Below are 14,408 nucleotides of genomic sequence, written 5' to 3' on the forward strand. Positions count from 1 at the left end.
CTCAGAAATCCTCCTCCCTTGGGAAACATGTCGTAGGAATTTATTGTGACACGGAAGCATGTGAGGTTCCTCGGCAAACATTTTCACAAGATGAGCAGCTTCAGGAAAACTTTGGAAACATCGGGAGCACCAGCGTTTTTTTTGTTTTGTTTTGTTTGAAATATGTCATTTGAAACCATGCAGTAGATTAAACCTTCATATTTACACATTTACACATTTAAACATCTCTCATATAATGGAAAATGGAGTGCGTACAAAAAGTTCACACGCTGCTGTTAAAATGTCAGATTTCTGTTTCTGTAAAGACATTAGATAAATCATTCCTGAAATTCTTCTTGTACAGCTGAATATGTGGTGCCCGATTAAACTAATACTTTGTTTAAGCACCTTTTAATATTTAAGCATTTCTGTTGAATGATGATGTTCTTATTCATCTTCAGCTTTGTAATACAAGTCCAAAGAGTTTGTACAAACATTGACGAGTAGTATTGCTGACGGCTTATGAATATTGTGTCTATTAACGATATTCTGTGTTTTTGTTTGTTTGTTTTTTTTGCCAGAATTATGGATGAAAAGTTAGCTTAATCTAATGCCAACACATTTTTCCTCATGTTTTTAGAGGACATTTGATGTATTTTTGCAAAATTTAGCAAAAATACAATACTAATTTTTTCATTGAAAGAAAAAATTTCAATGACACATTACAATATAACCCTGGTATAAGAGCATGGCCGTCCACACAGACAATACTTGCAGTAAAATTTCTTGCAGTTAATGTTGCTTTTGTCCTAACCATTTGTTTTCATGTTGTTTTATTTATTTTGGTTGGACATCTAGCTTTTTGGTTTGGTGTTTTGTGGTATATTTACTGCCTTGTAGTCTTCTCCTGACTGATACCTTTTTGGGAATCTGATTCTTCTGACGCTTTGGAAGCTCTTGGCAGACTTTGATTTTTGCTGCGAGCTGCAACTAAAGAAAGGTGAGAAAACGTCTTCTAGCACAAGTCAACTTTGTTGGGTTTGGCACTTTGACCCCTGGTTAGCATCAGTTTGAATGTAGGGGTCAATTCGGAAGACAAAAACATAAAACATAATACAATAAGAGGGCGCGCACACTTAAGACATATGTTGTTTAGATTTTTTCCCTCCCCTTTGAAATATTTCAGTTTGTTTTTTAGATCAGCTGTACAGGTCATAGGTCACATTAAAGGTCGAAAATGTCTTGAAATTATTCATCTTGGTCTCGTTTTTACATCAGAAAATCTGTCATTTTAACAGGCTGTGCATGCATTTTATACCCAATGTGCATGTAAACATCTTGGAATGCTTTGATTAGCTGGCCCACCTCACCAAAGGGATTTTGGATCATTTTCATTGACATGTTTGACAAAATAAAATAAAACAATAAAATAATAACCTTCTTCTTGTTGCCTTCTTAGCCAACTTACACTGCAGAAAAGGAACAATTTTAAAGTTGAGGTAAATTTCAGCCTCAAAGCAGCAGCAGTATTAAAATAAAACATAGTCTCTCATCTTTGACTTTTTAAGTAAGAGTCCAGAGCGGTGCATCTTCGACAGCGGGTCACACAGCCTCTCCTTTATCCGACAGAGAAAGTTGGTGGATTTTAATCGTCGGAAGGTCTCCGACAACAGCGGCTTCTTGTGGGGGCGTCTCGGGACTGAGGATGCAGCAGCAGTTGCGGCGGAGGCTCTTGTTGCACAGCTTCGCCACCTTGGCTCTGCTCGTATCGGCCGGCCCCTCCCCGCCGCCACCGATGGGGCCCACGGAAAAGACTTTCCATTCCCTGCTGTCCCTGGAGGAAGGAGTCCTGGAAAGGGCCACCGACGAGGAGGGGCTGAGTCTGCAGGGAGCCCCCCTGCTGTCGAGGCTCAGCGTGAGGCCCTGGCTGTGACCTTGGGTTTGACTTTGACTTGTGCTCAGATGATGGTGGTGCGGTCTGGGAGTCATCCTCAGACAGTGGACTCCGAGTAAACTCTGAAAAGCCTTCTTGAACTCCTGGTTGGAGCACGGGTAGATGATGGGGTTGATGCAGCTGTTGAAGTAGCCGAGCCAGAAGGTGATCTTGAAGACAGTGTCTGAAGGTCTGTATGCAGGGAATATGGAGCCTGCAGCGACAGGTGACACAGAGGGGTTCAGAAGAAAGAAGCAGCAAAGATCTACAGAAAAACAAGCAGCAGCAGAGACGACATGGACGCTTTCAGTGCTACATTTATTTGCAGTGTAAGGTCAAGGTTTTAATTTTGGGGCTGTCTGCTTAGGAAGGCACTTTTCTCTGCAGGTTCTTTTCTGTAAAACGGAGCAACATCCACTATTTGAAAGAACAACTGCAGTGAACGCCGTGGGCCTCAAGCAGGTATAAATCTAAAGTGATGGTCTTCCAGTCTGAACAGAACAAGTTAACAAGCTATACTCTTGACTTTAAATGTCGACAATCTACGGGAATTCACAGAGTTAATGCTGGGATGCATTTACTCTGCAGGGCTCAGACCCACTAACAGCACTCAATGTGCTAATCACATTTATCTCTAATGACGGATTCAAAATTTTAACCGTGTAATCAAGATGCCTTCATTTTGAGAATATAGGTGAAATCCTATTTTAACAGTGAAGCTGTGCAAAGCTGACTGCTCTGTTTCTCTCTTGCAGTCACTGTAAGAGAGTCTACGCTTATAAATGATTAATAACAAGAGGAAGGGCTGTTTAAGGATGTTTTGCTCTTAAAATAAATTTTGAAAAAAAAAGTTAGCGAAATATAATTTGTCTTGTAAATCGGATAATAAGATGTGCTGCAGTTATTTTTGTTGCCGTCATTTTAGAAAATGTTGGAAGCATCTCTGCCCTGCAGAATCTTATTATATGTGGATGCCTTCATTGATACAGGGAGGGGAAATGTGCAATTGTGTCTTAATTTTGAAAAATAAAAAAAGTTTGATACAAACAAAAGATATGCCAACCAGCAGTCTCATAAATAAAAAAAAAAACAAAAAACAAATGAAATAAAATGTTAAAAAAGGAAATCCTCCAAACTAGTTTGATTTATAATCTGAGAGCAGGCGCTTTTGTACAGGCAAAGTGAGTAAACTAACCAACATTAGCGCTAGCCACGCTGCTAGCTCACTTGAGGTGATTTGGATTTAAATTAAAACCCCCAGTTTCCATCGCCAGTGCCTCTCCGGAGATAAATTTCCACAAAGCAACACGTGAACCGCAGCCACGGCGGTAGTCATTTCCTTTTTAATATTAAAGTTAACGACATGTTATTTTTATTTCATAAAATTTTCACTAAATATAACCTCATGACTCAGTCTCAGATGTGGTGTTTTAATAGATTTGCAGTAATAAACTGTGCTTCCCTTGATTAGAGGAAGCACTCAGGAGTATGAGTGGGGTCCTTAATGAAGAAGCATAGGTAATGGCTTAAAGAGGGGTATTATATGCAGCTCTGCTTGTCTTTGTATATGTAAGGTGACTTGCCACGTGTTCAGTGGGAGACAATGAAGCATTAGAATAATTTAAAGCCCGACTGCTTGCGCTATACACCTCTCAGCTGGAATGGTAAAAGCTTTCAGTGAAATGCTTTATCGCAAGTTGTTATTGGTAGAAAAAAAAATTCTGAGCTCTGTAAATATAAAACGGTGATGTAATCATGAATGAATATATGAAAAGAGGATAGTCTGCGAGCAAATGATTTTCTATCTCTATTGACGGCTTTAGCAGAGAACAATTCGATCATTGTTGGTATTCCTGATAGATTCTTTTCTCTCGTTTTTTTGTTTTTTTGTTGTAAAAACAGAGGGGTGCTACAGCTGTTAGATAAATGTATTGTGTCTCTATAATTTTGTATTTTTGAAACCTTCAAACAGACAACATGCTTCGGCAGAGGCTGTTGTGTAACACCGGTTTGTTTTGCCACGGCTTGTTTGTTGTATCTATTGAAATTTTAATCATGCGGCCACCAAAACATGAACTCTTTGAAAGATACAATAATACAAAGAAGCAGGGGATTGTTGCACACCAAAAAAGAAAAACAATACAATACAAACGTAAAGACCTAGTCCATTATTATTATTATTATTATTATTGTAAAGCAGCATAAGCCACATTTTTATCTACCTTAGGGAAGAAATTACGCTGCCATAGCAGTAAATAACGAGGTTTTGGACGGTTGAAAGGAGATCAGTGAAGTTGGTCTGTTTTGTGTTTTTGAGGTTACAGTAACATGCTGAATCTGGAAAGATTTTCTATTTTTTGCACATCACAGTTAAGAAAATGATCAATATTCCTTAGAATACACTCATAGATGCTGCAGTTCTGGTAATACGAACTTTGTCACGAGATAACTCATTGTAGAAGAATCTAACAGTTTATAATGTAAACACAATAATAATTGTTATCAAGTAGAACCTCTGTAGTAGCAGCAGCACTGTGTGTGAATGAGAAAGCCATCATTAGGGTGATGGCAGGGAGGCCTTCCAACCTAAAGGATGAGGAGCTCATCACCAAAGAAAAATCCTCAAAATACCTGCAGAAAAGAAATGCACAAAGGCTGCTCAGCAATTATTACAATGGTTTGATGTGTGTAATAATGTTGTAACTATTTTAGAATAAATTATACATACAATAAAAAAAAAAAAAATGATTCTTGCGTCATCTTGTGAGAGATCTAATTTCCTTTGGGAGCCAAACTTGGCTCCCAAAAGATTAGATGGAAGAAACCATCTAATCTTCTTTTCCTATTGTCTGACTTTAGAAATGCCGTGATAGTTTTAAAAATATGTATAATTTCCTCTTCTTGTTGGACAGCTGGCTTTTTGTTGTTCTTACTGTTGGGCAGAATGTTTTAGTTTCCTCCGTCTATAACTGATTTCCATGGGGGAATTAAAATAGCCTTTCCAAAACCCATTACCAAAAGCCCACATAGTCACTGGATTTATTTAAGCTGACACAGATGTGTAGTCAGGCCACAATATATCTATTTTTTTGCAGCCGTTTCAGGAAATAAACAGGAAAAATAAAAAAAAACAAATCAGTATTTTCCTCCATTTATCCTTCAGTTTGCGTACTTTAGCCTCTGGGTCAATGGTTCTGATGGGGCTTTTCTTTTTCTTTTTCTTTTTTTACACACAAAGCAATTGTTTCATCTCACTGTGCCAGACAAATCAGTCAAGTCTTTGGACTGGACAGATCTAAAGGTCGGATTTAAAGGTCTGAACCCAGGCAATCAGTTTTATTGCATGTTGGTGAATTTCATCAAGACAGAAAGATGAGCAATACATGGGCTGGGATTTCAGTGGAGGGCCGCGGTGATTGATGCTTTCCTCAGGTGGGCAGTTAGTGCAGATATCTGTATTGAGGGTATCAAGATGATGACTGGAGGGGTTTATCTGATATAGAATCTGTCACGAGTCATGAGTCAGAAAATCCGAAGCCGTCAGCAAAGAAGCAATGTGTGAATTAGCCACCCTTCCATCATTTGGCTCAGTGAAACGCAGTTCCTTCCAAAAGTAATAATGAAGTGGAAGGGAAATAAGTTGCGTTTTTCTGTTTTCTCACAAATAAATATCTGAAAAAAAAGCAGTGTGCATTGGTATTCGCACCTGTGTGTCAATACCTTACAGTGTGTCGTCTTTCGTTGTAATTGCTGCTCTGTTGAGTTAGCGCTCTTCTAGAGTTTTACATCTAGAAACCTAATTTGTAGCCTATTGTTCTTTGCAAAAATGGACTGGTAAACATAAATCCTAAACTTTTTCAGATTCTAATCTTTCATTTAGGTGGCATTACATGGAAGCAATTTGATCTAAACCATTGCATTGCAGCTCTGGCTGTATGTTCAGGGCTGCAATCCAACTGAAAGGTGAACCTTTGTGTCATTCTCGAGCTCCACATTCGCATGAAATCGGTCAAAAAATATTTTTTACATGTTTGTGTATCACCTGCCAGGCTCAGATTTTAGCAGCCAATGTGTTGAATTGAGAAAGAAGAGCGCCAGTTTCCTGATTAGAAAGAATTTAAATGATATTAGTACAACAATAAAGCTCATGTTAGGTGTTCTAAAGTGTTTTGACAACCGTGACAACCTTAGAGGCTTTTACTGCGACGCTACATGAAAACATCAATGTCCTTGATAAAGTTTAGCTGAGGATTTGTCCCTCGAGGGTTTAACATCCGCACCAACACATCATACCGACTGCCTCCTGATATGGATCTAATTCGACTCAAGTGCAGGACATGGCAGGAAGCCTAGGAGGGTTGGAAGGACATGGGAAGCCAAACAACAACAATAATAATAATAATAATAATAATAATAATAATAGAATCAGAGCTATTGAATTGTGTGCTGCTCCTCTCTCATCAAGATAAGCTGCCATGCCCTCCATTCACTGTTGAAATTCCTTGTTTTGTTTTCACCAGCATCACCTGTTTCTCTGCCTGTCGCATTTCTGAATCCTTCTTTTCCTAAGGGCTTCCCTGTACGACTCTCACCATCAGCTGGGGAACCTTTCATGACTCGAGCCAGTAGCCATTATCTAACTGCTGTCATACTGAGATCCGGTCCAATCCGGACCCCAAGCACCCGGGCATATTGAACGAGTCGCCTGTTACCTTCTCTCATTTCTCCAAGCAACCCTGCCCTGTCGAAGGGGCGGCGGGCCGAGACGCTTCGGTGAGAAACAGAGAGCTAAGGAGACGGACTCCTATCCTGTCTGCTGACTGATAGCCTGAGATCCTGAAAGCGAGTGACGTTTCCATGGAGATGAGGATGGAGAACTCCGCGCTACTCTGCTGATCTGGAACTAGATAAGTGCACAACTTCAAACCTGTTTGTTCGTTTTCTTTCTTAGATCAGATAAAAAAAGGAAGATCTTTTCAAATAAGATTTGGCTAAAAAATCTAGTAAGGCATCAATTTGAGCGAATAATAAGATGAGACCTTTCTTTTTTTTTCTTCATTGTTCTTCATTGCTCGTTCTTTAATTTGAGTTGGTTTGGTTTGTTAGACATGTGTAAATGATTGATAAGGTCCATGTATTTTTACATTCCTATTCACTGATTATTTCCTGAGAAGGTCAAGAGTCCACATCAGACTTGTAACCAGATTGTTTAATTGATTATTACATAAATTATATTACCTGATTAATATGTTCAATAATCTAAGTATTTTGATGCTAAAATTAGCTCATTGGCAAGACAGTTACACTTTTTGCCAACCTGACTGCAGCACCTTTTTCCACATGCCTGCTGTGTCCCATACTGTCTTGCAGGCATGATTTCTTCCACATTTCTTTCAAAAGGCTCTATTCTTCCCAAAAGGCACGTTTGTAGGATTCATGACTAATTGTTGCCTGTCAACAAATTCTCCCACACGAGTCTCTGCAGCTCTGCCAGAGCTACCAAAGGCCCTTATTATTAATACTGCTGTTGATGAATGCTCTCCATGTTTGCTTTTTTCCACACTCTTTGTATTGTTTGATCCTTTTTGCTCCTTTAGATGTTCTTTGCTTTGTCTAATTCTGCCTTGAATTTCTTCCCAACTTTCTTTCGGACTTGTCTGCTGTGTTGTTGTTGTTTTTTTATGATAATGTTCATTCACTTATGTTCTCTAACAATCCTCTGAGGCCTACATAGAATAGCTGAATTTATACTGAGATGAAATTACACAGGGCTTGACAAATTAGAGCAATCTGGAATTTATTTAGGAGCATCAGAGTAAGGGTGACTGCATACAAATATGCAACGTAACTTCAAGAATTTTTTATTTTTTTTGGTAAACAAAAAATGTAATATCTTACAATACATGTTTTCATTACACAATTAAGTCCTCTACAGTGACTGCATGCTATTGAGAAGTAATTTGTGCCACATTAATAATGAAATCCAGGACGCAGAATCTCACACAGAGTGAGAGCACTAACCAGATTCCTTACAGGCGCGCCAACTAAATTTGGTAAACCAGGAAGACCTTGTAAAAGCAGTTTAGAAGACTGAGCAAACACACAGAGCAAAATGTAGGCTACTAAATTATTACATGATGTCTTTTTGGTTTTGTCAGTAAGTAAAGCTCTCATTTTATTTAGCATTATTTTACGCCATGAAATAACACAGAAGAGGAACTTCTGAAATGTCAAGCGGCGAGAAGGACAACCCTCAAATAAACATGAGGCCTAACAACTTGTCTTTTTTAGGATCTCAACCGTGATCCTAGTCCCAAACTTTTTTCTTTTTTTTTCTTCTTTCTTCCTGTCTCGTGACAGACAAATGTCGGTCAATCATAGGCAGTGTGTCGGTACAATGCCGCTGCTTGGTGACTCATCGCTAAATCTATCATTGTCGACGGACATATGCGGCATGTGGTATGAGAAGTGACACCGGTGTCAGCGCGGAGCATTTTTCAGCGTGGGCTTTTATACCCGCTCACCAGTCAGAAAGTACGCAACCAAATGGTCAGCTATATTTACCAGCGTGAGACTATGGGACAACAACAAGAACAACAACATTTGTCAAGGTTCGTATCGACTGGCTTCCAATTTCCATCTGACTCGCATGAGGATGAAAAAGCAGGAGATTTATTTCCATTCCGTGCATGCTAGTCTTGTCGTGTAAGGCTCCATTGTGACGGTCTTATCTGTCACTGAAGGGGTGGCGCTGAACGAGGTGAGTCACAAAGACACAGTGCAAGCTGGAGCAGAGTGACAAGGGTCCGCGTTTTAAATGTATGTCGGTCTGAAATTCTTGGAGCTTGTTTACAGGTAGTAAGGACAGGAGGACGTCAGAGATATGAAAGATTTATACGGGCTATTTATAGGTCGTCTACCCTTACATTTACAAGTGTGCTGTGCTCTGGAAGGTACAGGGCTTGTCTGAAATGTTGGAACTCCTGCCTGAAGCCATAAAGGAGTGATTCAATTAAAATGCTCTGACCATTAAACGAGGAAGCACTCAGAAGCCCTGGCAGTTGAATAAATCGATGAGTGGGATCTGTCCAATTAATTAATCCAGAAGGTAAATAGTTCTCTAGAACCAGTGTAGCTAAAAGCGAAGGGGGCGTGACAAACGTGACACTTTTTAACCTGCTACCATAAACTCGGAGACCATTAAGCCAACATTGTTAGCGCTTTCCTCTAATTCAGGGAAGGCAAAGCGAATCCTGAAGTTAATTACAGCTTTTATCGCAAAGGATCAGTGGCCATCGAGAGTTGCTGAGAGTCAATACCAACTTGAAAATATTTCACTGAAACGCACATTTCCTCAAGGACGAAAACAATCCAGTGATGTTATCACAAGTGGGTAAGAAAGATCCAGCTTTTCATGCACAGACTGCCTTTCAAATACAGTATTGAGGTCAAGAGGTTGTAACAGGAGTAGGTGTTTATATAAGCTGCAACTTATGTGCATACCCTCTTTTTTAGTTTCAGACTAAATAAATAGATTTCTTTTTCCATCCAAACAGTAAACCTAATGCACAACAGTATTATTTCTACTGTATCCTGTTGAAATGTTCAGCCAGATGGTGGAAATCTTCATCAACATTGCGTCCAAGGTAAAGATGAAGATACTCACCAATTGGTAACACCAGGAAGAACGGCAGCCAGCACAACACAAAGCAGCCAACCACAATGCCCAACGTCTTTGCAGCTTTCTTCTCACGTGAAAACTTGAGTAACCGCAAGGCGAAATGCGTGCGGCTGCGCAGGGACTCCTCCTCCAGTGCGGTTGTGTTTCCACGGTGGATCCTGAGAATCACCTGCTCCGAGTCTGACTTCTCCGTCTTGTGGCCCTCTCTGAGGCCCTGGCTCTCTCTGTGAGCGACGACATAAACTCGACAGTACATGACCAGAATGATGGTCAGGGGGAGGTAGAAGGAGCCGACGGCCGAGAAGATCGCGTATCCTGGCTCCTCGGTGATCTTGCAGATGGACTCGTCCTCCGGCGCCGGTTCCTTCCAACCAAACAATGGTCCGATGGATATGATTATGGAGAGCACCCACAGCAGCATCACTGCCAAAAGAGCCCTGCGCTTCGTCATGATGGAGGGGTAGCGCAGAGGATAGCTGACTCCGATGTAGCGGTCCACGGAAATCACGCAGAGGCTCATGATGGAGGCCGTGCAGCAGAGCACATCCACAGCCGCCCAAACGTTACAAAAAGCCCGTCCGAACACCCAGCGATCCAAAATCTCAAAAACGGCTGAAAAGGGTAGCACGGTGGAGCTCAGCAGCAGGTCTGCCACCGCCAGGTTGACAATAAAATAATGCGTGACCGTCCGAAGGTGGCGATGGCAAACCACGGAGAGGATGACCAGGATGTTTCCAACCACTCCGAACAGGATGAACACGCCAAGAATCATCCCTAGAGCCACAGTCTTCACCACCCTGAGCTCTGGGAAGAAAATGTGGCTGCAGTTCGTGCAGTTCTGGGTCAGAGAAGCCGGGGTCATGTTGTCCAACACGGGACCCATCAGCTCCAAAACGGTGCTGGTTTGTGGGCACGGGGTCCGTGGAAAGCACAGCACCTTCAGTTTTGTTCTCCGAAGAAAAAAAGGGGCTTCATGGCATTCTCGTGAAAGCCATCAGAGTAATGATCACATCAAGGCAGTCTTGTCAAAACATAATTTGAATGATGAGGCCTCCCGCAAATGAGCCATTATGCCGGCAATGCACCGAGATGCTTCAAGAATTACTGAGAGAGAAGAATAAAATATGCAAATGAAGCCTACTTTGTTGAAATCAGGTAATCCATCTCGAAAAGATTTGCGATGTTATTTCTGATATTATACAGCTGGTGCAAAGCGCTGACAGAAAAGCACTACAAAGGGGATGGACACACGGGTGTACCTTGCACATCGTCTCGCCAAAGATAAAAATGTCACTCTGGACCCAAATTTTAAGTCTTTTGTATTAAAAGCTGGAACGAGAAGCCACTTTTTTGGGCCGAGTGGGAGGTGAGCAGCACTTAACAGACAGCCTCTCCCCATAGCATGCAGGGGCATATTGAGCTGCAGCATTCTCCGGCAGCCTCCTGCGCCTGTGACAAGAGAGACAGAGGAACAAGTGTAAAGAGAGCTAGCACATTCATCACACACACACACACACACACACACACAAAAATATATATATAAAAACATCCACGATTTTGCCTATTGTTTCAGGTTTATAGTTTCCTTTTTTCTTTTCCTTATAACTTGCTCAGCCTTGTGTAGTCTGTGGGCGAGAAGCGGCGTCTGAACTACAGTTGGTGTGAGAGCTGTGTGAGTGCAGACTCCTCTTATCGAGTAAACAAAAAATGTGAGGTACAAGAATTTGGAAAACTACGCTGACATTTTCAGAACACAGCACTCTATTGAAAAGATGTTTTCTTTTTTTTTTTTTTAAATCGCCATTGTTCCTGCTCTTCACAATTGCGCATTACTTTGTGTTGGTCTACTGCATAAAATGTCAATAAAATCCTCTGATCTATGTGGAGGCAAGGCAGAAATTTGTTTGCGAGGCACTGTGTAATCAAACTTCAAAGCCACATCTCTCCAGGATGTTGTCACACACTTGTAGCGTGAGAGGGCTCCTGGATGAAAAGTTTTCATTTTAATAAGAAAAGATATATATTTTCGGCTCCTTGGATAAATGTTATGCTTTCTTTGCACGCAGATCCTCCTTTACATCAGCTGGTGATCTCTTCTTCCAGAATCAGACTCCGCTTTATTCGACAGGTTTGTGCACACAAACAAGGAATTTGTCTTTGACTCAGATTTGCTTTCAATGAGGAGAGCATTGCTTGGCTAAAAGTAAATGATGCCGTACCAGCATAGCATCTCCATGTCATGGGCAAAAACTGATGGACACAAAACTAATCCTGCTTGTGCAGATTAAACGAATGTTGATTAGATAAGTAAAAGTACTGTGGCATTGTTGCTGGTTTGGATTTTGCTAATCTGCTTTGTTGAAGACTGAAAAGGTATTTTGAGTCTATCTATCTATCTATCTATCTATCTATCTGTTTTTGCAGGTGAACTCTTTCTGGCACAATGTGCAAAAAATAAATAAATAAAATCCACTGGATGGACATCAAAACACACCACCTCGAGCTTCTATCACCCACACAAGTCAAAGTAGAAACCTTGTAACAATCTCCATAAGGGATTTATGAGAGTTGCATTTTTCTATCCTCTTGTTTTGCTCAATCAGACTAAAATCTTTATCCGTCATTGGAAGTATTTTGCTCCTTTAGTTTAAAATATGCAAGACTCTTGTGGTATAAGACAAGGTCATTTTATTAGAAAATCACAATCTGTCAGAAAACTATTTTGCTCAAATGATTTGATATTAAAATTATTATTTCTTTATACATTAAGCTGAAAAGTATGGCATGTGTGGGTATCTCATCTGAGTATGTGCAGCTTTTAGAAACACTTTTTGCTTCAATTGCAGCTGCAGGCCTGTAGGGGGCGTACAGACTCGGGCTTCCTGTTGGAAGGTGACTCATCCAGCTTTGTCAGCTCTTAGCAACCCTGTTCTGCAGAACAGCACCTCAGCATGATGCTTCCACCACCACGTTTCACAGAGGTGCAGTTAGAGGGATGAGGAGCGTCAGTTTTCCCCATTGCACATATTGTTTGGCTTGTGAGCCAGAAAGTTCAAATTTGGTCTCATCTGACCATGCAGGGTAAACGTATGCTCTTTCCCACTGTGTGGCTTCTATCACTTCCACGACTGCTTATCAACTTTTTCTACATACGCTGTCTTCTTGCCACTTTTTCCTGAGGCTAAATGTGTGAAATATAACTCACTACAGTTGTCGTGTCAACAGATTCTTCCACCCGAGCCGTAAATCTCTGCAGCTTCTCTGCGTCTTTGCCGTTTTCTCTGATTAGTGTGTCAGTTTATGTTTAATGTTCTCATACAGATCCCCAAGGCCTTCGCAGAGACAGTCAGATTCGAACTGAGAATAATTCAGTCAGAAGGATGCTTTAGATTTAATTTGAGGTTATCCGACTTCCAGTGGGAGGAGTACACGAGCAAAAGTGATGTGGAAAAAGTCGCATAAGCGCAAGGAACCCAAATTAAAAAATAAAAAATAAAAAAATAAACAGTTACACAAATATAGGACTAGCAATCATTTCATACTGGTGTTTCAGGAGAATGAGTTTTCATTTCTGCTAATTATTCAGGAGAATTTCACTCTTCTCTGTGCCTTTAACATCCAGAAGAACACACATCCACAGTGGGGGGTGATGAGTAAAAGGGCAAGCATACTGCAGGGCAGCCCAGAAAAGCCCGGTGTTGGAAGCTGCTGTCACACAGCTTGCTCCGAAGGAAATGGTGGAAAAAAAAAAAAGAACATAGATTTTTTTTTTTTTATTCTCCTCCAATGCAGGAAGAGCTGCAGGTATAAGCTCCGTGTTTGGCAGTTCTCCAGTCTGATCCACGGTGGACAGCTGGACTGCGCTGTCTGTCAGTACTTATTTTAGTTGGTCAGTGGTAAACAGGCGTTCGTGGTTCAGATGTAATCTCAACCTCTTCACCGCTGCGCGCAGTAAAATCCCAGCTCTATAAGAGGCGGACACGGCGCCGGACGACACCTGACAGAAAGTTCATTTCCAGCGCAGTGAAATGACAAATGGATGGACGGGGCCGTGGCCACCAGAGAGCTCACTCACAGACCTTTCCGCTCTACGCCCACTGAAAACTTCACTGTTGTCATTAACATCAGTTCTAAATTTAAAGATTATTTAGTGTTGGCAGAGACTGGTTTTAAAAGGGATGAACTCAATGATTAAAAAGGCGAGGGTTGGCTTTGGATGCCCGCGCGCAACAACTTCAGATTATTTCTTACCTTGTTTAATACAATTATATAATATATTATCGCTGCATACTTTTATGGTTAACTACATACAAGTTGGCTCGTGTAAATATAACCTCTAAAACAATATATAAATGAAATGCCTGTGCAGACAAATAAAAAACACGCACCAGTAAGGGGGGGTGGGGGGGAGGACAAAGGAAAGCAAGTTACGCACACACACACACACACACACACACACACAAAAAAATACTTAAACATTTGAAATGAACATATCTGGGAGACTCACCTAACTTTGAGTCTGTTCCCGCATCCCGACGGCTGCTGCGCTGAGCGGCGTTTGGATTCGGCTCCGGCTGCCGAGTCGCGCAGGGAGGCGGCGGCGGGCGGAGAGCCAAGTGCGCTCATGACGGAGAGCGCTCACATCTGCCGGGGATAATCTGCAGAGCCAGCCCCAGGTGCTCCGAGTCTCTTCAGATGATGATGAGCACAAAATCACTCACTGCCCTCTTGAGCTATTTTCTCTCCATATTCTACCGCCCACCCCAACCCCCCCCCGTCCACCCCTCCCTCCCGCCAGTGCTGCACCACCCTCCT

The 14,408-nt window shown here is 41.4% G+C and overlaps 1 protein-coding gene and 1 long non-coding RNA gene across 2 annotated transcripts in view; one reads left to right on the forward strand and one right to left on the reverse strand.

Moving 5' to 3' along the window:
* The window catches only part of adra1aa (adrenoceptor alpha 1Aa), a 19,473-nt gene continuing 5,065 nt past the window's right edge, over window positions 1-14,408 (reverse strand). Inside the window, exons 2-4 of the mRNA XM_015037292.1 lie at window positions 14,101-14,282; window positions 9,579-11,042; window positions 1-2,126 (exon numbers count right to left, since the gene is read on the reverse strand). Coding sequence (XP_014892778.1) covers window positions 1,582-2,126; window positions 9,579-10,476 — 1,443 coding nt within the window. The 5' untranslated portion in view covers window positions 10,477-11,042; window positions 14,101-14,282 and the 3' untranslated portion in view covers window positions 1-1,581. The remainder of the gene's footprint in view (window positions 2,127-9,578; window positions 11,043-14,100; window positions 14,283-14,408) is intronic.
* On the forward strand, window positions 7,204-13,983 carry LOC106950432 (uncharacterized). Its single transcript, XR_001425615.1, has 3 exons — window positions 7,204-8,523; window positions 11,660-11,721; window positions 12,440-13,983. It is a non-coding gene; the product is annotated as an uncharacterized LOC106950432 (long non-coding RNA).

The sequence above is a fragment of the Poecilia latipinna genome, unplaced genomic scaffold (assembly GCF_001443285.1).
Source record: "Poecilia latipinna isolate Pla-1442-1.1 unplaced genomic scaffold, P_latipinna-1.0 Scaffold400, whole genome shotgun sequence".
Classification (NCBI taxonomy): Eukaryota; Metazoa; Chordata; class Actinopteri; order Cyprinodontiformes; family Poeciliidae; genus Poecilia; species Poecilia latipinna.